Raw genomic sequence first — 20837 nt, forward strand, 5'->3', positions numbered from 1 at the left:
TTTGATAATGAGCAATACAACTCGACATTTATTTTGATCGTTTGCTCATCTAATTGGCTGGGCCAAGATATGGTAGTGCACAACTGTCAGTACAAAATACGCAGGGGAAGAACCTTGCATGGAATATCTGCGACTCGTTTGGAGTTTCACAACCTCACAAATAGACATACCATGACATCTACAAAAATAAACCACCATTCCGGACGTTTTAAGGGAATAAAGCATGAGTAATAAATAATGCAACGAGACATAAAAGCCGTCATACCATTAATCATATATCATTAGGGAACGAGCAACATATGGGAGGGAGGTGGATTGCCAAATTTGCTAAATGCTACCACCCTCCCTTCTTGCCCTGACATCCCTCATCAAGGCCTTCGCTTCTTCAATCTCAATCCCATCTTGACAGAGCTCACCGGCCAACAAATCAGCCCGGTCCAAGTCGCCATATTTCAGCGCGTAGCGCGCTAACCACAAACGCGCTTTACTCGTGGTAGAAGTAACGCCCGTACCAGCCGGCTCGTCATCCGGTTCATCGGCAGAGCGTTGGGTGAATGAAGAAACGCGACGTGAACCAGCTCTATTTCCACTGTCCCCATCCGCATCGTCGTCGTTGTCATCATCAGCTTCGTCCTCAGGATCCACCTGTCCCGTTTCTTGCTGGAGCGTAAGCTCCATGTACGCTGCTGCCTCCTCTTCGTCACCAAGACGTTCGTACAGAGTTGCAATTTGATGTAACGTATCCGGATCAAGGATGCGTCTTGCACTTGATGCATTACCCCCATGGGATAGATGCCGTAAGCTGGCTGAGCCTGCGCTATTAAACGAGGCAACACCTCCAGCACCGCCCGTTTCATGATATGATCCTGCAACCAGAGCACGTCTAAGGGCCCGGATACTCTGCTCTAGACGGCCCATTTTCGCGTAGCATGAGCCTACGGCTTGCCACATTTTCGGGTCGTACGGGCGCAGCGCAGCGGCGCGATGGTAGTAGAATAAGGCGTAGAATGCCATATCGAGAACCTCGTAAGCTTGTCCGAGGCCGTACCAAGCGCGATAGTCCTTTCGATTAACATCGACCGCGCGCCTGTAGGATTCGATAGCAGCATGTGTGTTTTTCATTTCGATATATTCGTGGCCCATTAGGGTCCAAGCGGATAGGAAGTTACGGTCTAGCGTTAAAGCACGCCGAAAATACATGACTGCTTTTTCGTGTTCGGATTTGAGAGAGTAATAGTTTCCTACTACACAGCAAGTTTCTGGACGAAATTTATCCGTAGCCGTTGCTATTTGGGCAACGAAAGCAAGTTGAGGTCGCGCACCCATGACATAAAGGATGTTGGAGTAATGATCGAGGCTATCCAGACGGTAGGGATTGGTAATTAGGAGTTGAGAGAAAAGGTGAGATGCTTCCTCGAAATCTACCCGAACGGGTTAAGTTAAAAAAGGGTAATGAGGGTGGGATGCCAGGGCAGTGGTACCTTTAGAATGATAAAACAGCAGAGCGCGTTGTGTTTTAAGGAATGCACTGTTTGTGAATATGTTCTCCAGTTCCGTTAACATGTGGTGCGTATCTTCCGTAGCTTGATAAAGTTCTTGGCTACAATACAGGTGGAATATAAGAGTCATTATATTTTGAGGGAGCTGGTCAGCGATGCGTTTCAACTAAAGCAAAACCATTGTTAACTTGGGTCGTTATGGAGTGCAAAGAGATTAGGATGTACTTGCATCTTCGGTATTGGCAAGGAGATCATTTAATTCTTGCCAAGCTCCCCAATGAAAAGGGTATAAGTGAACACTCCTAATCAGCCAAGTTTTGGCTTCTTCCTCGTTTTTCCCCTTAAGCAAAATAACCCCATATAAATATTCAAGCCATCCCTGTCCTTGTCCCTCCAGGCCCCTTGCCTTCCGATCAGAAAACCACCATTCCAGCCTCTGTGCCAGGCCGGAAAGTTCTCTGTTTACGGTCATGCCTCCATCTGCTGGGCCCAAGACCATTTCTGTTTCCTCAGCTTTCCGTTTCTCTCCCGCTAGATATTTAGCATAAAGAGCTAAAAATAGGGACTTTTGGCTCAATCGCGGCAAGGGGCTCTGAGATGTAGCATTGCTTGTCGACCCTCCAAAGGAAGTAGATTTTCCTTTCGTTTTTTTGGGGGTAACTGGGGCATTGGACTTTTTGTTTGAAGAGATGGGGGCGAGTGGGATGGCGGAAGTAGAAGGAGGCAAAAAAACAGCGGAGCATCGGTCATACTCCCGTGTGTCAAAGTACGATTTGGCAAGGATATATTTGTTACTTTCGCGAGCTTCCAAAGCAGCTTCTTCGGGGTCTTGTGTTTGTAGAAATGGGTTAGGCGGTGAGAGAGAAGTTATCTCCATTGGAGAGTCTGGATCTGTATCTGCGCCATCGTCGATATCATCGAACGAAACTAGAGAGTCTAGCATTTCCGCAGCCCTAGGTAATGTGGTAAATTAATCGATGTGAACAGCTACGGTCACTTTTAACGTAGGAAGCTCTAGCATACCATTTTGCAGATTGGTATAGACATCTCTCGGAGCATTTAATTGCGGCATCTTCGAAGCGGTACCGGAGCTCCTTCAGGCTATCGGAATTGAAATTGGCTGCCATTGCTAAATTTTGCTAGGCTTACTCGTTGAATTTCAGAGGTTTTAGCAACTGCCTCCACACACACGGAGCGGTGGTTTATGCGAGACCAGCTTCCGTGCAGGACCAGCTGTTTGGCTCGATTGAGTTTGTTTTGAGCTCACTCAAGCATGGTGGTTGCATCTGTTACCTGAGCAGCCACACACGTCACGTGTGATTTAACTTTTAGCCATGGATGTTATCCCCTCGTGGGTAGGTTTTTGCAAAATTAGCGTGGTTTCATTAGTGTATATTATACGAGATCCCATTGAATAATCAGTGTATTTTTGAGTATTTGTTGGTATTAGTGTAATATATAAACCCTAATTAAGGATCCGCGCCAATATATCTATATTAGGATATATTATGAAATTCCGCCCAACATCGAGTTTTCAAACATAAGGGGGTATTTTGACATCCTGAACAACCAGAATTTGATCTCCCTGCCTGTTTACCTTCCTGCTGGCCAATCTTTCGTTTATACTGACACCAGGCACAAACACGCTGTTTTGAAAGAGGAATTCGTTGATGATTTAGATCAGGATTTGATCGTTCGATAGGAAGATTATCATGAATCTTAGGTGCAAATTCAAAGAGCTGTTGATAAAGCTTCTCATGAAAGCTTATATGAGAAGGAAGATCCTTTGCCGGAATCCCTTGCTGCTTCATATATATATATTGAAGCCGGTATGCATTGACAGCCGCGGAATCGATAAGCCAGTAGAGAATAGGAAGCCAGGTTCGATAGGTGACTCTATGGCTAGTATATGCTGCCCAGTATTGATTTGCTAGGTCTACCCCATTCATATTATGATTATAATCATCTATAATCAATGGGATTTTCAGCTTCTTTTGTGGTTGACCTTCAAAGACTTTCCTAACAATATTGGCATTGGTTGAGAGTTCCCCTGGGCATTTACGAGTACGTTCAATAACTGCGTCCAATGAATGAATCGTAGTTAGTGCCAATACCATATTATTATCTTGCCAGGCAAGACAGAGAACATTCTCTTTTTCAATGGCATGCAGGGTATTCCAGGGTATGGAATTTGAATGCTCTCAAAGCTCGCCTAGTACTGCTGGAACCTGGTTTGGACGAGTGGTTCCACATGCTCCATACCCCTGTTGACATAGTTCTTTGAATAGAGGAACTGATGTAAAGTAGTTATCCATATAAATTGAATAGGATGTGACCGGCTGTGCGATAGAGATTTGATTAGGGGTGGCATTCGGCGTGGCATTCGGGGGGTTGATATTCGGCGTGGTATTCGGGTTGATATTAGGGGTGATATTAGGGGTGATATTAGGGGTGATATTAGGGGTGATATTAGGGTCGGTATTAGGGGTGGCATTCGGCGTGGCATTCGGCGTATTCAGCGTGGATACCGTAGGAAGCCGGTTCACCAGATTCACCACCATAGATCCGGTTTTTGTTAATGTAGGGAATTGAAACATAGGCATTATACCCTGCCGGCGGCTAGATCAGAAAAAAGTCCATAAATAGCCATGTTCTGCTAGGCCAAATATCTTATATCCCCGAGGAATTGGTTTATTAGGCATCTTGTATGTATGTTGACTCCGTCCAAAGCATTTAACCATGATCTCATCAATAGAAATCTTGGAGCCAGGGGTGTAGTATTTTCGGCATGCCATATGGAACTCAGTAGCCAACGGCTCTACCTTATACCACCAATCATCCTTATTTTTGGCCCCCGGGCGGCGGGCTTCACGGGAGTTAGATATATGGATATATCGTTTAAGTTGTTTAAAACGCGTATGGGTCATATAGGATTGAACAGAATGAATAGAGCCCTGTTTCAGATCATTCCGCCAGTATAGATCAGTTCAATGGGATTTATGAACCTCCATATAGAGAAGAATGCCTATAAAGACCTTTATCTCCACTGGATTGGTATTTTTCCATGAATATTGTTGGATAGAAGGCTTTGAGAATATAGAAATTTCAGAAATCTCTATATCTTGAGCTTCCTCATTCTCCTCTATTTCTGAAAGCTCTGGAGCTTCATCATCAGTATCTCTAGCATCTTTCTTTAGTTTTGCATAGAGATTAGTAGAATCACTGATATTTTGAAGGCTTTCCTCAGAGAAGAATAGAGTAAATAAGGCATAAGGACTGCTAATATTGATATTCGCTGGAATATTAAGAATTGGATCTCGTGAGGCAGGCAGTATTGGATGGAATTTCACTGATTCTAGAGGTGGAAGTTCTGCAATAACCTCTTCAATAGGCCGTTTTCGTTTTCTTGACATTTTTGTATGAACTAGAGAATAAATTAGTTAGCTAGGTCATTTGAATTGATTAATATAACAAAATTACCATTGGATTTAGTAGGTTTCTCAGTGGATTCCACGTTCGCAGGTTGAGGGGGTTCCATATTCGCGAGGGGGGGGTGGGGGGGGTGTTCCATATATTCCTGAGTAGGGGTTCTTTATATTCGCGGATAGGGGGTACAAACGCGTTGGATTCTCAACGCGTTGTTGAGATCTACATGGGATTGTTCATCAGTAGATCTGAATGACCAATTATCATTCATATAAAATTATATGGGATTCTATTGGTTATGCCCAGGGCGCCGGTGCAGAATTCCATACACTAATTGAAACCACGCTAATTTTGCAAAAACCTACCCACGAGGGGATACCGGAAAGATGCTATGATACCCCTGCGTGGGCCTTGGTGCACCGAACGTATCCGATGACATACATTGCGGTTAGTTCCTGTTGGGCGTTTGGATTGGTTCGTCCGTTCTACTGCCAGCATGGCACTGCTGGTGATTGAGCTCTTTTGCCCCATTGGCCTAACAGTTCCCTCTTTATTATATCGTTGCTCACAAAAATGTAACGTGGTTGGTGACGTAGACAAGTTGGGGGATCTGCTGTTACGAACTGCTGAACAAAAGTCGTTCGATTCCCCGGCCCTCTGCTCGGGCGCTTGGTGATAGCGGACGTGGTGGGTGTCATCTCGCTGGTGCCGGCGTCACCATTGAACTGGATGTTGTTTACGCCTCGGTACCCCGGTGAATATGGTGGTCAGATACTCATCCTGACCCCGATGAATTGAATTGGAGTATCACATGCACGTGGATGGGTGTTCCTGAACTGTAGGTTTCATGGCTCCATATTGTCGGAATATCATGTCGCTAACTGAAACTGAGCGCGCTCCGTTTTCTCTTGGTGACCGCCAGCTGTGTGGACTGTTGCAGGCCATGAGGGTGCACAAACGCCTGAAGCTTTGCTGCGTACGGATGTATGTTTATAATGTTCCATATAATATGATATATCAGCTGCTTGGCTATTGAGGATGCTTTTGGTTTGTCCCCCTAGAAAGGAGGAGCAAAGAATTCTGAAGTTTATTACTATGCCAATATTTTAAGGCATGATATTGAATATGGCATGCTGGCGGCCTAGCCAAGCAGACGTAGGATTGGTGATACGAAGGAGTATTCATGGGAGTTGAATTTAAATTTCACATATGCTTGACGAATCATTTTTTGTGCCATCACGCGTTGTAATCTGTGACTTGGACAATATCCCTGCTATGGGCTGTGAGAATCAAGTATCTCCCACTATGCTAATTTCTTGCTAAACTCTAATAATAATAAGTCCATCCCATGTGTAAATACATTTGTTCAATATGTACATGTACATACATACCTCTCCTCTTGTCAGTGGCTATTGAAGAACGTGAACATGCATGCATGAAATGAATATCGACAGGTTATTGATTCTATTTCAATCTGAATTGAATTATTCAAGTAAAAGCATGTGCAAGAATTGGTTCTTCTGTACTAAGATTAAAAATTGGGCACACCTGCGTACTCGTCAGGGATACCGTCCACCAACATCATCACATCTCCCCATCACTTAGATGGCTATCCATGCAAGTCCTTTGTGAGAGCTAATTTAGCTCTTAACTCATTCAGTTCCAGATATTTATATTGCCATATTCTTATCCTCAACATTTCTTGAGAGACTCCCTTTCTTTAAAAGTTATAGAGCACTATATTTGTGGTATTGCGCGTTAATCTACGACTTTGAAACTCCGAGCTGCAAAAAAAAATTAGTGGTATCTTAATTCATTGTTCCCACCGTTGTGACAGACATCATGGGCGTGCCAGCAAAGCCAAAATATACGTCAGATTCATACACCGTTGCACTTGTCTGTCCAAAGGGGATTGAATTCGCCGCGGTTGAAGGCATGCTAGAACATACCCACCCACCTATTCCCATGGAGCGAGCTGAGAATGCCTACACGCTTGGACAGATAGGCAACCACAACGTCATTGTTGCTATGTTGCCTGAAACTGGGACCAGCGCCGCAGCAACGACAGTGACACAGACCCTAAATGACTTCAAGTCAATTAGATTTGGTTTGCTAGTGGGGTTGGTGGTGCTATCCCTGTTGAGGAAGTACATGATATCCGTCTTGGGGATGATGTAGTGAGCATGCCCGCAGGTACTTTCGGCGGAGTGGTTCAGTTCGATCGGGGTAAGATATATAAGGACGGAAGGTTTGAACGGACAGGGGCGTTGTCGAAGCCTCCAAACTTGCTCTTATCAAGTGCGGGAAAGCTACACGCAAGGCACATCAGAGAAGGCAACAGTTTGATGAAAAACGTGTCCACTCTGCTCAGCAAGTTTCCCAGAATGAGAAAAGGACCTCTAGGCGACCCGGGAAGTGCCAAAGATTTCCTCTTTGAAGCAACATACCCCCACCCAGAAAAAATGAACACTTGCAAATCATGTCTTCCAGAAAAGCTTGTTAACCGTGAGCCACGATCTGAAGCAGGCCCTGAAATTCACTATGGTACTATCGGATCTTCCAATCTGGTTTTCAAAGATGGCATCACCCGAAATAAACTATACGATGAACTTGGAATAATCTGTGTTGAGATAGAAGCTGCGGGACTGATAGATGAGTTTCCCTGTCTAGTCATCCGAAGCATCTCTAATTACGCAGATTCCCATAAAAACAAGCAGTGGCAGCCGTACGCTGCGGCCACAGCAGCCGCATACATGAAGGAACTTCTAGAGACAATCCCTTCGTCTGAAGTTTACAAGGCCCGTCGAGCGGTGGATTCTCTCAAGGTGAGTTAGCTCAGACCTTACCCCAGAACCCAGATTGAATGATGGGAAGCTAATCGCACCCTGCAAGTGGCAGATCCCGCCTGATGATTTTCAGCGGGAATTGCGTGACAAAATCTCCCGGTCGGAAAAGTTGAATAAGATCTTGAGCAAACAATAAGTCATACGATAAAGATATGGAATCCTTGAAGGAGAAGCTCCTCAAAGAGGTACAGAGGGCGTTCCGCGAAAGCAAATCAGGCAGCGGCGGCCAGTCTGGAGGAAGTGGTGGCCGTCCTGAAAGTATAAACCTAGCTTAGTAAATGCTTTTTTGGGGGGTCGATGTTATATTCTCCTATTAACACTTTATAGGTGTGGGTGGGTACGATTAGAAAAGAAGTCGTGGATGCCGCGATCAAAGGGAAGCTTGACGAATTTAAGGAACGACTGTTCCAAATCGAAAATGGAGGTACTTGGAGAATGGACCGCTAGCGTAGTGGATCTTTCCTCGGTACATCGATTTTTTGCGAAGGGGTTTCACTCTCCGCGTCTCTTACATTGTCCCTGGACTCCTGGTCCTTGCGCTGTCTGGGCAGGCACTAGGAGAGACGATGCTTGAGAGAATGCTTGCGTGGTGCGACGCTTGTGGGAAGAATAGTAGCGGGTACCGTGTAATAGCAAAATACTGGATCCTGTGGGCTCTTTTCAAATACGCGGGGGTTGTTTCTGCTACGTTGCGCTGAGATGATGGTTTTTTTTCTTGTTTCCCGGTTTATGTCTATCACTACTTCCTCTGGCCCCATATCCCATTATTCCCATGCAATTCAATCCTTCCGAGCTTGGGCCTTAAGTTTTTTGTCGGTTGAACAGTCATGGACCAAAGCCATTCTATCGTACACGAGATTTTCAAGGTCCTGATCCTCGGGGAAAATCAATCCATTTTGGCGGACGGGTGGAAGAAAGACATGACAAAGGCACCTCATTCTGGAACTCGAGAGGTGATGTGATTTCATCACGGCTTAAAGACGCATACTTAATCCAGGAGGTGTAGAGTATTGACAAGAAGACCCAGTGACAGTAAAAGTTTTGGAGGGTGAGAGTCTAGCAGAAACAACATAGAAAGGGCCAGTAGAAAGAAAGTTATTGACGATGGAACTTTGGGAGAAGGCAAGGTGCCCTTTAGATGCAACACCTCACGACCGGGAGATTAAACCAATATCCAACCTTATCAGCAAGGCAAAGACTATACATAATCGCAAATCCCAAGAATGTAAATTCGAGAGTGGAGTACAAGGACTGGGTTGCCATTGACAGGCCTGACACATGATGTGAAGGTGCACATATATATGTAAACAATGCAAACAGTCAGCAAAGTCATCCCCGCCAAATTCAAACATCCGATATCGAAGAAGAGCCCCTCGCGACACCTGTAAATACCAGCCATTGACCTCCAAACTAGATACCCCATTCTTATTCCGCGTCGCGATCGCCATATCCACTCACCATCAAAAGAATAACACACAATCCAATGCCCGCTCGAACCAACCGTGCAGACTTCGAGTCTGTTTTCCCCTCACTCGTCAAAGACCTAAGTGACCATGCCGTTCAGTACGGTCTTCCGTCTGTAGCACGGGAATGGTTTGAAAAAGTTTGTATTTCGAAAATCTTTCTCCAATTTTTACCAATTTGAGAGCCTGACTAACTCACCGCCAAAAAAAAAAAAAAAAAATTAGTCTATCAATGCGAATACCCCTGGCGGAAAACTGAACCGGGGTCTCTCTGTTCCAGATACTGGTCTCGCTTTGCTCGAAAAACCCCTGAATGATGAACAATTCAAAGACCTCTGCACCCTTGGGTGGATGACTGAGTTTCTTCAAGCTTTTTTCCTCGTTTCCGACGACATAATGGACAGCTCCGTCACCCGACGTGGCGAGCCATGCTGGTACCGCCGCCCCAACGTCGGCATGATCGCGATCAACGACGCCTTTATGCTCGAATCTGTCATATACGTTCTTCTCAAGAAACACTTCCGTTCACACCCCGCATATGTTGACTTCCTGGAACTATTCCACGAAGTTACTTTCCAAACCGAGTTGGGCCAGCTCTGCGACCTGCTCACCGCGCCTGAAGACAATGTGGACCTCGACAACTTCAGCATGGATAAATTCAACTTCATCGTCATCTACAAGACCGCCTACTACAGCTTCTATCTTCCAGTTGCCCTTGCACTGCATTATCTTCAGCTCGCGACACCGTCCAATTTGCGCCAGGCACACGATATCCTAATCCCACTTGGCCAATACTTCCAGGCCCAAGATGATTATCTGGATGTGTTCGGCAAACCAGAGCAGATCGGCAAAATTGGCACTGATATCCAGGATAACAAGTGCTCCTGGGTGATCAACCAGGCTCTGAAGCGGTGCTCTGCTGAGCAGCGCAAGGTTCTCGACGAGTCGTACGGTCGAAAAGACGCAACCATGGAAGCCAAGGTTAAAGCTGTTTTCAACGAGCTTAACTTGGAAAAAGTCTACCGTGACTTTGAGGAAGAGCAGGTTGACAAGATCAGGACCATGATCGCCAGGCTTGACGAATCTGAAGGCCTGAAGAAGGCAGTGTTTGAATCTTTCCTCGCCAAAATCTACAAGCGTGATAAATAGATTCTTTTTCCTTCTACTTAAATATAAATCCCTTTTATGTTTGCCTTTTTTGTTAACCGTTCACAGCCTCCATTTGACTTCCTATTATTGTGCTGGCATTGTTCATACTTCAAGCAAGTAGAAAAGAAAAAGAAAAACTCTCAGAACAGAATCCAAGGTTTCACATCGGCCTTGCTGTCCTTTCTTGACCTCTGTTGTTCCGAGGTCAGATTTCTCTTCCTCCCATCGGCTTGCTTTGTGACTTCTGCAAAACGCTAGATAAAAATTTGCAACAGTTCCTCTGCTATGGGCCCTTTCATTTTGTCCATATGGGGGAGATGTTAATATTAAACACGATTACCACTCTATATCCTCAAGAACTAAATCAGTTCACAAATCCCCCTCTCACAAAACACGTGATTATCAGACCCTCTCTCCTGGTTCCTGCAGCTAAAAGTTGACAAACCAATGGAAGCTCCTCAAATAACTCACACAGGGAGAGGTTTGCTTCGTATTTCCCCCAGACAGGCCGAACGACGTTGTGCAAGCGTGCGACCTAGCGACCTACCGTTCAGCCACCCATCCTGGCATGTGGATTTATGAAGCTGTGGCCAATCATGTTGCAAGTGGTGGTAGTGCATCATCTCCACAAACTGTTTGTTTCCCTTTCCCTTACTATGTAAATATATATGTGCAGGGTTAACCTGGTTAAACATTTTAGTCGTTCTCATTCTCTAGGTTCTCGACGCGTTATCGATAGCGGAGATGGGTTTTCACTAGAGATGGTACGAAATTCATGTTTGTGACGCAGGAACTGATGGCACCTCCGATGACTTCAAGAATGAGAAATGCAACATCCGTGGATGGAAAATTGACATCAAGCTGAACTGGAATTAAACATTTCGTTCGAAACCCGCTAGAACAAGCAGCGCACAAGGCTCTTTATGTGGCCAGAGCAGATCTGTGGAGGTCAGGAGACCGAGTTCTATATAAACGGATCCCATCAAATACCGGCTGCATCCATATCAAAACTAGCCGAAATTTTGCGGTTAATATCAAAAAACCCCCAACAACAGGTTATTCGTGCTGCAACTCCCAAATTTGATTTTGAATGTCTCCTCAGTCCATGTCGATGGAAGCAAAAACAAGCATAAACTAAGAAACCACTTAAACCAACCCAACTTGACAATCGACGATCTGCAGGCAAATATGAGGACACTACGCCCTCTGAAGAGCATCACGATATCTATAAGAATACAATGATTCTCCCTCTTATGCTGTGCAGCTCGAGATGATCTGCCAAGACAAACACAGCATGGAGGTCCACCTTCAATGGCAGATTCCTCAGCTAGCGGTAATTAAGAATCGTGGGGCGTTTGGTGATCCAGCTACCAAGCTAGGTATTGATCAGCATACCATGTTTTTCGCAACTTTTAAAGCCTCCCTGATAGGAGCATAGGGGATGCCAAAGAAAAGAAAAAAGCGGCAGGTAGCTATTTAATAGAGGCTTTCTTCGTCCAGTCCTCCGGAGAAGGATAATTCTATTCGAGTTGAGCCGCCTACAACAGAGAGACCTATATATGCACGAGCTACCAGCTCCAGCATCTATCTCCACGTTTCCTCGAAGGGCATAGTAAACATGAAATCCGCGTTGATCCTCAGCACCTGCTCAATGTGCACCCTAATCCTCTCCGCCCCAACTGCAGCGGGCGATCTATCGACCCTCACTATAAGGGCAGAAACTCCCCAGCAAGCCACAGACCGACTCCTCTTCTCCTCAACCATGGCCCAATTCACAGCAGCGCGCAACGCGAAAGATCCACCCTCGCTGAACTGGGAGTCAGACGGCTGTTCCCACTCCCCAGACAAACCGGGTTTCAACTTCCTCCCCAGCTGCTACAGACACGATTTCGGCTATCGCAACTACAAGGCCCAAGACCGCTTCACGAGGGACAACAAGAAGAAAATTGACAGGCTGTTCCGCAGTGATTTGTACGATGAGTGCGCGAAGGAAGAGGATGATCTGAGGAAGACGGAATGCACGGAAAATTGCTGATGTTTACTACTGGGCTGTGTCGATTTTTGGGAGGGAGGAATGTTGAAGGTGGTTTTGCTTGCTGATTAGTAAATATAATCGGAGGCAAAAGGTTTCTAAAGAATCTGTTCCTGATTGGCGATGGGCGGTGGTGTATGTCCTCCCTTCTAAGTGCAGTAATTCACCATGGATTTACTCAAATATTTCTCTTCCTGTTACATCCTCCTTGGTCTTGTATATAACGCCGGGCGTTTTTTAACTAACGTCCCTACCCTGAATCGTAATTGAGTGTCATATCTCTGTCACTACCCTAGGTGCGGAACCTACGAAAGCCGTTCGGTTTGCATATGACTGAGATTCCATGCCGCTATCAGTCCAAGAAACATTAATGATCAACAATGGAGAAAGAAAGGAATGGCATGTTATATTGGCAAAAAATTGTAATAGAATAAAAAGGCAACGTGTGTATTGGAAAAGAGTGCAGAATAGCAAGAAGAGCTGCGAAAGAGCAGCGCACAAAATGCACAGCGCACAAAATGCAAAAAGTGAAAACGATAAAGAGGAAACAAAAAGCAAGATAACAATAACTTAGCAAATCCACAGATGCATCATGTATGTACGTGTGTTTATATAGCGATATAACATAACAAATACGGATGGTTAAAGTAGATATGGTATAAAGGGGGGCCGTATGCAGAAGGGCAAAAATTACAAGAAATGAAACCACATGAGAGAAACGAGGAGGTAAGGGTGAAGAAAAAGCATAATATATCAAAGGCCCATTTCCCAAGGCATTCATCCAATATCGATTATAAAAATTCGAAAAAAAAAGGGCGAGGTTAAAAATATATAGTAGTTAAATCCGTCCTCATCATCACATTCATTCATCCTATCCCGATTTAACCGAATTGTCGCCATTGGTCGTTACCTCCCTATCCGGTGAGTGTGGTTGTTCGACGGGGACAGCCTTCTTTCGCAACGTAAGTGGGAATGGGTATTCTTCCGCGTCCTCTTCCTCACTGGATATTCGAAAAATATTTTGTTAGTTAACTTCTATCTAAGCAGCGAAAGAAAAAGGGGGAGCATATAACACAAATATTCTCCAAATGTAGTCTTAAAATTGGAAGATCAAGAAACTCACGGTAACTTCCAGGCAATATAATCCTCGGTACTTAAACCTTCACGGCCTTCCTGTAGGGATGCAAAGTCACCAGGAGTCATCATCCCCGTCCGATCTCTCGGTGAACCAGGCACCGAAAACGGGCGGGAAATCTTTTGCTCGGTGCCTCCGATGATATCGCTGAAGTCCTCAGCAGGATCAAAGGAAGTTGGATACGCTACAGCAACATAAGAATAGTCAGATCTTGTATTGAGAAGTAAAATTGAGTGCTACCAAAGGTAGTTGCTGTGTACGGCGTGTATAAAACGTACCTCTCCGAAGCGCCAGCTGCCGAGCCTTCACATACTCCATACCCATACGCTTCCAGTCCAAAAGATCACTCAGCCGCTCTGTCCTGTTCCGCTGGTTGATGCGCTGCCTACGACTCTTGCACGCAAACTCAAACATGAAATTCGTAAGTTGGTTGACGGAATCGTCTACACCCTTCATACGGCGGTCGACGATATATATGCCATAGTCCGAAGAGTTTTCTATTAGTTCCTCCATGTAGCATCCAAATCCGGACAGATTTGTAGTTATGCTGGGAATCCCCATTACTGTGCACTCTGCAGGCGTATATCCCCAAGGTTCATAATACGACGGAAAAACGCCTAGATTCGTACCCCGGACAAAATCGTCGTAGTCAAGAGGCAAGACCGGATTGGAAGAATTGAGGAATTCAGGATGGAACACAACCTTGACACGGTCAGAAGGGTGATTGAAGAGTTGAACGCGACGCAGCTGGTTTAACACAGGGTCATCCGCATCGTTCACCATATTATGCGTCACAATGGGAGGAAGTTGATGCCGCTTCATTGCGAACAATCGACGGCGCAAAAGTACTCGATCCTGGCTGGTTATTAGATCTTTTTCATCTGGCATATTATCGCCTTCCTTCCAGCTGAGGCAGCGCTCAAATAGCCGCCTTCCAATCCCCTGTTCTACCATCTCCAACGTGTCGCGAAGCGACTTCACAACCGCTTGGCCCTTCAAGGCCTCTACCGTGAGCGAAGATGTCTGCGCGGGCATGATAATAAATGCTACTACCGTCATATTTGATCCCGCTGTTTTCAGACGGTGATTGAGCCTGGCGAGGGATTCGATAAACATATCTACTCCTTTGTTCCGATATTCGTAACGGCCTGCGGTGAAGAAATATAGAGTATTCTCAAGGTCGAAATCGTTATGCCCATAGAAATGGCCACGGACGAAATCATTAATTTTATCTTTGGCATTGGAATGAAGATTCTGGAACTCGTGGACTGCAGAAAACTTCTTCACGTTGAGCCCGTTAGGTAACACGCCATCAGGCTTGCGTTTCAGCAAATGCTCGCTCTCGAAAGCTGTGATGTGCGACACTGTAGTAAAGACATCTGCTGAATGCGCCGCGGCACGTTCGATGCAGTATCGGTGGTATATCCCTCTTTTGCCGGCTTCCGCATCAACATCGAAGAATTGCAAGTTGTTGTAGAAGTCGACAGAGCCGGCACACAGATACCTGCCTAGTAGAGTTGCGTGGGTGGTGAAAATTGTTGTGACGTCCATATGTCGTTTCTTTGTCAATGGAAGGGCGACACCGGCTAGCCATTCGTGGAAATGTGCAACAACAGCTCGCGTTCTGTCTCTGGAAATATACTGGGATAATTAGTTAGTAGCAAGGTATATATTTTGAGAGGACTGGTCAACACTGTAGGCATAAGCTTTGTCCGCACATACCTCTCCAAGGAACCAAGCTACCAAATAACCAAACACGATAGCCTCGTTCGTTTCACCGTCCTCAGCCGGAGAAGGGATAGCCGCTGTGTTCCAAAGATCGCCCTTCCATTCGTCCAGATATTTGTATCCCGAACTTGTATCGACCAGAAGCACTCTTGGGGCCCCCTCAATAAGCCATCGTCCATACATCATGTCAACTCCCCGCTCCTTCATCGCGACCATGGTTTCAGCAAGATGGGGATCGGTCGGTGTCAGTTCCTCGACTTCAACAACAGCCTATGGAATTGTCAATGGGAGTCGTATACTAGGCAATTTGAAAGAAAAAAAGAATCAGGAATTAAATGACAAAAAGGGGGAAAAAAAAAGGATATACCGAAGCCCGATTCAGAGGCCCGATGAGCGTGTATCTCTCGCCATATTCTGCGGTAGAGACAGGCGCTTTGGATTTGAGGACCGAGTATATTCCACCAACTGGTTTAAAATAAGACAAAGGGTTAGCTAGATACTTAATTGGAAAGTATATTTTAGAATTAAACAAAGATAAACAATCACAAACCTCGATTCGCGACCTCCGTTGCAATTTCAAATAGCACATGGTTTTTGATATCTCGTTTCGGAGGATCCGACATGATTGTAGCAGTGCAAAGTCCGGGCCAGGCCAAAAAAAAAAAAAAAATAGGTGATGGGATATATAAAGGAATATAGGGAATTTACACCAATAAAACACAAAACGCTACAAAATGATGGGTAAAAAGAGAAGCGCAGCTGGGTGGGTATGCGACGATGTTTGTCGAGGGAAAATGGGGGAGATCGAGCGGGGGCTCCGCTCAACTACTAGCTACTGTGAGAAGCAATGATATAAGCCGGTCACCTCAATCTTGGGTGTTCCAGCATCGTTTAGAAGAAAATGAGAGGAAGAGAAGATAGTTGCAGAGAGAGCAGTGTAATTGAGGAGAGGAGATGCCGGTTGGGGACACGGGAGGAGGTGAGGATGAAGAGGAGGAGACGCCCCAAACAAAGACAGCTAAAAGTTGACATGCTACGCTGTAACTACAGATTACGGAGTAAATAGACAACCTTGATATGGGATCCTTGGCCGCGCCACCGACAAGAGACAATCCCCACCTCGACTCGCGAGCTCAACAGACTGACTGTGTCGAGCTAGCTCCAAGTCCCAAGTCTCGAAAATCTCTTCCTAGCCATCAGGCGACACACAATGGTGTTCCTGGATGAAGCGAAGAAATCCGGCCGTTCCGCTGTTGTCGTTAACTCACATCCGGCTATGCTCTATCTCTCCTCGATTGCGAAATTCCGCATAGAAAAGGTTAACGAGCCATGAAACAATGGCTCTCACTCGGAGAACAAAGTTTATCTATTTAACTATGCTGCTTGCAAGCTGATGAAGCCACACGCGTCTAGCTTGCCGTCCATGTTGCGCAGCACCTCGTCCACGCTGAAGAAACAGACGTTTCCCTCGACCCAAAATTTCTATAGATTTATTAGAGTGGCAAAATCACAGAAAATCTTTTAACTCGCCGTTTGGGAATCGCTAATTTATGCGAAGGTGACGCTGGACCCTTCGTTCACGTCGCATTTTGTCCCGCGCTCCTTATCAATTTCTCAGTAGCCAAGGAGCTGCGTCCGAGACAATTCGGTATCTAACTGCCGTGTACAGGGTGCATTCAGTCATCCAAGTCCCAGATGCACTTTGCACGCACGTGTGTATTTTATTATTTTATCTTTGGTGGGTTTTGAGAAGGCGAAACTGGCTATGATTTGCATCATTGCTCACAGCGATGGGCCAAGGATGGGATCCACGAAGAACAACCCCAATTGGTGTGTGCAAATGGTTTCCGCAAATACCTTGTAGGATGGACAGAGCCAAAAAAATAAAAACAAGACGCAAAAAACATACGAAAGCCCGGATTCGCTGGTGGTCACCCACCCAACTACTAACAGGCCGGCGAGTGGCTTGAGTACGGCTGAGCGGACGGGAAGCCCTATTTTCCACTCCCTATGTTCGTATGTGCTTGTTTACAAAGGGCTGGTTAATTTATAGCAGGACGTCATGCCCTGCTCCATAACTGAAAAGGTTACTATATGTTTCCACGTTCCTGTGGACAGATGAATGGCCATGATTTGAAAATTTTTACATGCCTTAGGGGAAGATGACGGCAGAGAAATGGTGTCTCCCGTGACCATTATATATAGGTTAGAACTTCTTGGTTATTATTCGTGGTATTAAGAGTGACCTTTTTTCACCTTTTTTTGATAAATCCTATATATTTTCAAGGCAGTTGTCATGCGATCGCCTCTGGGTAAACTCAAGAATGGATATTATCCTGGTGAGCACAAAGTCGTCGCAGTAGATTTCCTCTAGTGCGTAAGCAGGGAGGAAAAAGTATTTATCAAGATTGATACCCGCTCACGGTGAAATTATTATCCTATCCTATATCACCTCATAGATGACATATTTCTCTTCCAGGCGTATCGGAGACTGACTCTACTTTCAATACTAAAAGAAATTCTCCCCTCGCTAGACCTCGAAAACCCTCTGTCTCATCGATTCATAAAGATAGGGTTTAGACTGCTGAGCTATCTGGCCTGTTTCAAAGCAATTAAAGTTTGGAAATAGTTGGATTCTCATTTCCATCCGGGACTATGTATTACCGGAAGGCGCAGGCTCAAACCCAGCGGAAGGTGTTCATTGACCAACAATCTTCATAGTTCTCACCACTTACTATAAGCTGAAATCGATTCTTCGAAATTCGGGTGCACCATGCATACTGCTGCTAACTAAGTAAAGGGTTGTAGAGTTGACTTGAGATCATGTAACATCGACATAATGTATTACCAGTGTTGACTTTAGACGAAAGGTTGAAAAGAAAATGGATTTTGAATTGGGCGGAACGAAGAGATATGGGGGTCACAATGCTGCCTGCGATAATGAAGCATTCTACCATAGTAAGTGTGGGCATATTCCAACTGCTGCCCGTTTTGGTTTAAATCCACACATACCTTCGTAGCAATGACAACCTCTTTGGTGATATGAAACTTAAATAACTCAGAATAGTGAAGCAAATTCCGCAAAACGGTAAATCCTGCTAAGTTAAATTCTGTTTCATATACTATCCATTTTTGACTTTCCATCCCGGCTGGATAGGAAACATGGTTTGAAGACCCGATATAAAAGATGCGGCTAATAGCCGCCAAAACCCATGTCACCACCCGCCTGGGCACCCTTGGCGTCGTCTGTTTCGGATACGATCAACCCCACAACAATCAGCTTCTCTCAATGTCATCTCAATCTCTGCTCCTCCTTCATTCCTCTTTATTCTCCCTGTGGCCTCTTTTTTGCCTGCATACGCCCTGCATTTATTAGCTGGACAAACTTGGAGATGACCACTCCTGTCCAGGGAAGCTGTTCGTTACTGTGTGGCCGAGTTTGCTCTATTCTGGTGTCCGTCCGGCTCTTCACTTTATCGTCATCCGAGCGTGATGACGAAGGGTGATAGTGTTGTAGTTGGTTGCAATGATAATATTGTATCGTCCATGCCTTATATATGCATGTTCCTAATTATTTCAATCGTCCTGTTTTCTTTGTTTTCTGTCTCTTATCTCTACTTCTCCATCCACGTCCAAGAGGGCTGGCTTTGAAATGAATACATGTTTTGCCTAAGGATAGCAGTCAGATATCTAATTTTTCCACTGTGAATAACTTGGGCTTTTCTTATCATATACCCTCACTTTCCTAAAATTAGTGAAAAGCTGCAGCTGGTTGTGCAGGCTAGAGTGGAAAAACTTCCCACTCTCCTTTTCTTTGGGTTTTCTGTCGTCGCATGTGCAGGAAACATTTTCCATCGCCTGTTAATAAAAGGTAGCGTGTTCGTTGGTTTCACGGACTGAGTTCATTTTTTGCTGTTTCGAATAGCTCAGCATAGTTGCACGACCCGAAAGCCGCACGACGATCCTTACAGAAGCGCGGGACGATGGACCTTTGCTGGCGACCATCCCAGAGGATCTCAATCCTCCCCTTGACCCAGTTGCATAGTATTGGCTTAACAGGTTCTCCTTTGCCCAGGTTAAGAGCCCCGTTGATATTGTTGGAAGGCGCTTCTGCAGTTCACTGCTGCTAAACACGTGACCAACGCTCAAACTCGATTCCCGCTCGTCAAAGTCCCTCGCGTCAATAGCTCAATTGGGGCGTTGCATCCGTCTTAATTTTATGGTACAACGGATCCCGGAGTACGGGAGATATATTGGTCAAGTTTTGGCGACTTTTTCGGCACTGTTGTGTGAGTTACAGGGTGTTTTTGTTGTATTGTGTGGTATAAAAGGGTGGATAAACACTGTCTACAGGCTAGCAGCCTGGCCTGGTTTAATGGCTAACTTGCGCACACGGTATAAGCCCGGCTTGCAAGTACCTGGTACTTGGCAACGCATACGGCCACACACCACGAGAGCACCATTTAGATGTCTAAGAAAAGGTACCGCTAGCGGGTGATGAAACCAACCCTTCGGGGCAGAGTTTCGTAACAATTTTACAACCCTCTGAAAAATTGATTTTGTTCTCTCGGCCTTTCTGATTAATTTGATTGTGGTTTGAGCTCGGAAACCCCAAAATACGTGGTGGAAATCTACATGTACTTCTTGTATGGGCACCCTTGGTTGTACTCCGGTACTTTTCTCTGACAAACGAGGGCTGGGTTCGATTCCCATTCACTTCAGTCTACGGGCTAACCTACCATTTCACTCCACAATCGTCTTCGAGCCCTCGTTCTTGTCATAATACTGAGCGCAACTAAGCAGATTTATCCTGATTTTTTCTTCCACTCAATTCTGGCGGATAGCCCCTGAACAAGCCGAAATATGGTCCCAGCCGGGTATTCAAACTACGCAATTCCCCTCAGACCTCTCCCATCTGACCTATTTCAATGGATGTCCTTCGCGAGCTGAATGACCGAGGTATCCAGTTCCATAATCCTTGATGAAATTTTTGTATGGGTGTGCGCTTAAACTACTCTTGCTGTTGCTGCAACCCGTGAATATATTTATTGTGCCGTCGCTGAATTAGTAACGCGCTGAGCCGCGATTGCGACCGTTGTCTTTTTCTCAGTTATGAGTCTCATTCTTCCACCCCACATTAACAACACGACGTTGATTCTCTTTTTCATGGCATTATTCTCTCTTCTCCTCCATTTCTGCTTTGGTAGGATTGAGCCCTATCGAGCAGCCTACGTTTGGGACTAGTGGCAGCTTCTAGAACTCTTGTTTATTGTCCAGATTCAGTTCGTGGTGTTTCTGCCTTACTTCGAAATACATCTTTTGGGATAGCTATAACTAATGTCTGCGTCGAACTCAGGTTTGTTTACTTTTGGGACAATACTTCATTATCTAGATCCTCCCGATTTGGCTAGGTTTTAACTTAAAAAACAGGACCGTGGATCTAAGATCCAATCGGAAGGTTAGGATACCTCGTTCCAACGGTCGCAAGCGAAACTTTCTCCTCCTAACCTCCCATTACAGCAGTTAGACGATTATCTACTTCTAAAATGACGACAAAAT

The 20837-nt window shown here is 45.3% G+C and overlaps 7 protein-coding genes across 7 annotated transcripts; 4 read left to right on the forward strand and 3 right to left on the reverse strand.

The window, feature by feature from the left end:
* Window positions 1–327: 327 nt before the first annotated feature.
* HCAG_00409 (conserved hypothetical protein) lies at window positions 328–1143 on the reverse strand (the record flags this gene model as incomplete). Its single annotated transcript, XM_001543313.1, has 1 exon — window positions 328–1143. The coding sequence occupies one exon, from the start codon at window positions 1141–1143 to the stop codon at window positions 328–330; it is 816 nt and encodes a 271-aa protein (XP_001543363.1).
* A 570-nt stretch (window positions 1144–1713) lies between these two features.
* HCAG_00410 (conserved hypothetical protein) lies at window positions 1714–5037 on the reverse strand (the record flags this gene model as incomplete). The annotated part of the gene is made up of 7 exons (XM_001543314.1): window positions 1714–2452; window positions 2523–2628; window positions 3097–3518; window positions 3762–4108; window positions 4238–4339; window positions 4505–4923; window positions 4980–5037. The coding sequence occupies 7 exons, from the start codon at window positions 5035–5037 to the stop codon at window positions 1714–1716; spliced, it is 2193 nt and encodes a 730-aa protein (XP_001543364.1).
* A 320-nt stretch (window positions 5038–5357) lies between these two features.
* On the forward strand, window positions 5358–5683 carry HCAG_00411 (predicted protein; the record flags this gene model as incomplete). Its single annotated transcript, XM_001543315.1, has 2 exons — window positions 5358–5372; window positions 5522–5683. 2 exons carry the CDS (start codon window positions 5358–5360, stop codon window positions 5681–5683), a joined length of 177 nt encoding a protein of 58 aa, XP_001543365.1.
* Window positions 5684–6767: 1084 nt separating this feature from the next.
* HCAG_00412 (predicted protein) lies at window positions 6768–8218 on the forward strand (the record flags this gene model as incomplete). The annotated part of the gene is made up of 4 exons (XM_001543316.1): window positions 6768–7032; window positions 7104–7750; window positions 7909–7956; window positions 8099–8218. 4 exons carry the CDS (start codon window positions 6768–6770, stop codon window positions 8216–8218), a joined length of 1080 nt encoding a protein of 359 aa, XP_001543366.1.
* Window positions 8219–9254: 1036 nt separating this feature from the next.
* On the forward strand, window positions 9255–10383 carry HCAG_00413 (farnesyl pyrophosphate synthetase; the record flags this gene model as incomplete). The annotated part of the gene is made up of 2 exons (XM_001543317.1): window positions 9255–9374; window positions 9460–10383. 2 exons carry the CDS (start codon window positions 9255–9257, stop codon window positions 10381–10383), a joined length of 1044 nt encoding a protein of 347 aa, XP_001543367.1.
* Window positions 10384–12001: 1618 nt separating this feature from the next.
* HCAG_00414 (conserved hypothetical protein) lies at window positions 12002–12752 on the forward strand (the record flags this gene model as incomplete). Its single annotated transcript, XM_001543318.1, has 3 exons — window positions 12002–12354; window positions 12510–12550; window positions 12712–12752. 3 exons carry the CDS (start codon window positions 12002–12004, stop codon window positions 12750–12752), a joined length of 435 nt encoding a protein of 144 aa, XP_001543368.1.
* Window positions 12753–13286: 534 nt separating this feature from the next.
* On the reverse strand, window positions 13287–15901 carry HCAG_00415 (glycogen synthase; the record flags this gene model as incomplete). Its single annotated transcript, XM_001543319.1, has 6 exons — window positions 13287–13416; window positions 13539–13734; window positions 13829–15191; window positions 15273–15548; window positions 15646–15743; window positions 15829–15901. The coding sequence occupies 6 exons, from the start codon at window positions 15899–15901 to the stop codon at window positions 13287–13289; spliced, it is 2136 nt and encodes a 711-aa protein (XP_001543369.1).
* Between the last annotated feature and the right edge of the window lie 4936 nt (window positions 15902–20837).

This window comes from Histoplasma capsulatum, genomic scaffold (assembly GCF_000149585.1).
Source record: "Histoplasma capsulatum NAm1 scaffold_1 genomic scaffold, whole genome shotgun sequence".
Taxonomy (NCBI): domain Eukaryota; kingdom Fungi; phylum Ascomycota; class Eurotiomycetes; order Onygenales; family Ajellomycetaceae; genus Histoplasma; species Histoplasma mississippiense.